The following is a 1,820-nucleotide window of genomic DNA, read 5'->3' as shown; positions in this document are numbered from 1 at the left end:
TTTACTCTTTTCTATCTATCCCCTCCTCCCTCTCCCTCTGGTAACCACTCAACTGTTGTCTGTGTCTATGAGTTTTTATTTGTTTATCTTTTGTTGTTGTTGCTTTCAGTTTTATATCCCACATGTAAGTGAAATCATATGGTTCTCAACGTTTTCACTTAGTATGATAATCTCAAGATCCATCATGTCGTTCCAAATGGCAATATTTCATCTTTTCTTATGGCTGAGTAATATTGCATTGTATATATGTACCACATCTTCTTTATCCAATTATCCAATTATCTATCGAAGACACTGGTTGTTTCCATGTTTTGGCCACTGTGAATAATGCTGCAGTGAACATAAAAGTACATATATCTTTATAGATAAAAGTCTTTCTTTATGGCTTTTAAAAGTCACACTCTTGTTTATTTTTCACAGAAATTTTAACTTTAGAAGTTCAACACCATGGCTCCCTATTCACTTATGCTTTATCTCTATAGCCTATCACATGTTCAAATGACCAAGAAGCTCACAGCCCTGCATGCTGGCATCTACCTTCCAATGACATAATGAATGATGTCCCTTAACTGGCGTCTGTGTGAGCCGAGGCTTCTCGCACACTCGGCATACCCACATACAGAATTATCTTATACACAGGTAATGTTGGTATACAGCTTTTACTCAGGTTGGCATGTGCTCTGTGTGGGGATACATTTGTTCAATTTTTCCCCAGGAAATGTATTTAAGCATTTAATTTACCTACATTTATATCAAGTATGTTCTGTGCTCTCCATATAATTATGTGACTGAAGCATTACACAAGGAGAAGAATATTTAATCGTCTCTGTTTTCAAAGAGTTCTAGTTGGGGCTCAAATATTCATACACAGAGAAAACATATATGAAAATAAAAGGAATAAATGTAAAGTACAAATGCAAAGTTGGAGAAGGACAAGGGAGCAAATATGTTGGCAATGTAGGGTTTAATTACACCCCAGTGGGAGACTGGGTCGTGTTTAAAGCTTTGAGGGTCCCACTTTATTGGTGATCACTTTATTTCCAACAGTGTTCCAGCCTCTGAACCTGTATGTGGCATTTTCTTTAGCTCTCTTGGTTCTGACCTCTGATGCATATGACCTTGATGTAGAAACCTGGTTCTGTTCTCTAGATTTTCTCCACTCTCTTTGGAGACTAGACCCAGTTCTTCTTGGTTGTAGACCCTATCCGTTGGCTAAATTAACTTTACCTCAGGACTGTTTCTCTACATCTTCAGCCTTAGAATAGAAACTTGACCTTGACTATAAATTACTTATTGTGCTTGGAAGTTTGGTTGGGTTCCCCTGACTCTGGAATTCCTACCCTCTGTTGCTTAATCTTGCTGTAGAGGTTCAGTAGAAAGAGTCTGTATCTTGTTTCTTGATTCTCAGTTAAAAAATATAAACTGTTTATACTGTTGCTGGGGCAATGTGAAAGAATGAATGAGCTCCATAGGGCGGAGTAAGAAAATATTTCTTCTTGTTTGCAGAGGCAGAGTAGTTTATATGCGTCATAGAACTGAAAGAAGTCTTAGATAACATCTAATCTGATAGTTCTTACCCCAAGCTGCATTTTAGAGTCACCTAGAAATTGTTTATGAAGTACCAATGTCTGAGCCCCACCCCAGACCAATAAAATCAGAAACTCTAGGGGTGGGCTCCATGAGTCAATATTTTTAAAATGCTTCAGGTAAATCTAATGTGCAACCAGTGATGAGAGTGACTGATCTATCCCATTCCATCATTTAACAGTTAGGAAACATATGGCCTAGGAAATCTAAGAAATTTGCCAGAACTCAAATAG

At 37.6% G+C, this 1,820-nt stretch overlaps 1 protein-coding gene across 1 annotated transcript in view; it reads left to right on the top strand.

The window, feature by feature from the left end:
- Nucleotides 1–1,613: 1,613 nt before the first annotated feature.
- The window catches only part of LOC111740349 (dynactin-associated protein-like), a 14,378-nt gene continuing 14,171 nt past the window's right edge, over nucleotides 1,614–1,820 (top strand). Inside the window, 1 exon segment of the mRNA XM_023531173.1 lies at nucleotides 1,614–1,632. Within this exon segment, the coding sequence (XP_023386941.1) occupies nucleotides 1,614–1,632 (19 nt within the window).

The sequence above is a fragment of the Pteropus vampyrus genome, unplaced genomic scaffold (genome assembly GCF_000151845.1).
Source record: "Pteropus vampyrus isolate Shadow unplaced genomic scaffold, Pvam_2.0 Scaffold62, whole genome shotgun sequence".
Lineage (NCBI taxonomy): Eukaryota > Metazoa > Chordata > Mammalia > Chiroptera > Pteropodidae > Pteropus > Pteropus vampyrus.
This window is presented reverse-complemented; position numbering and strand designations above follow the sequence as displayed.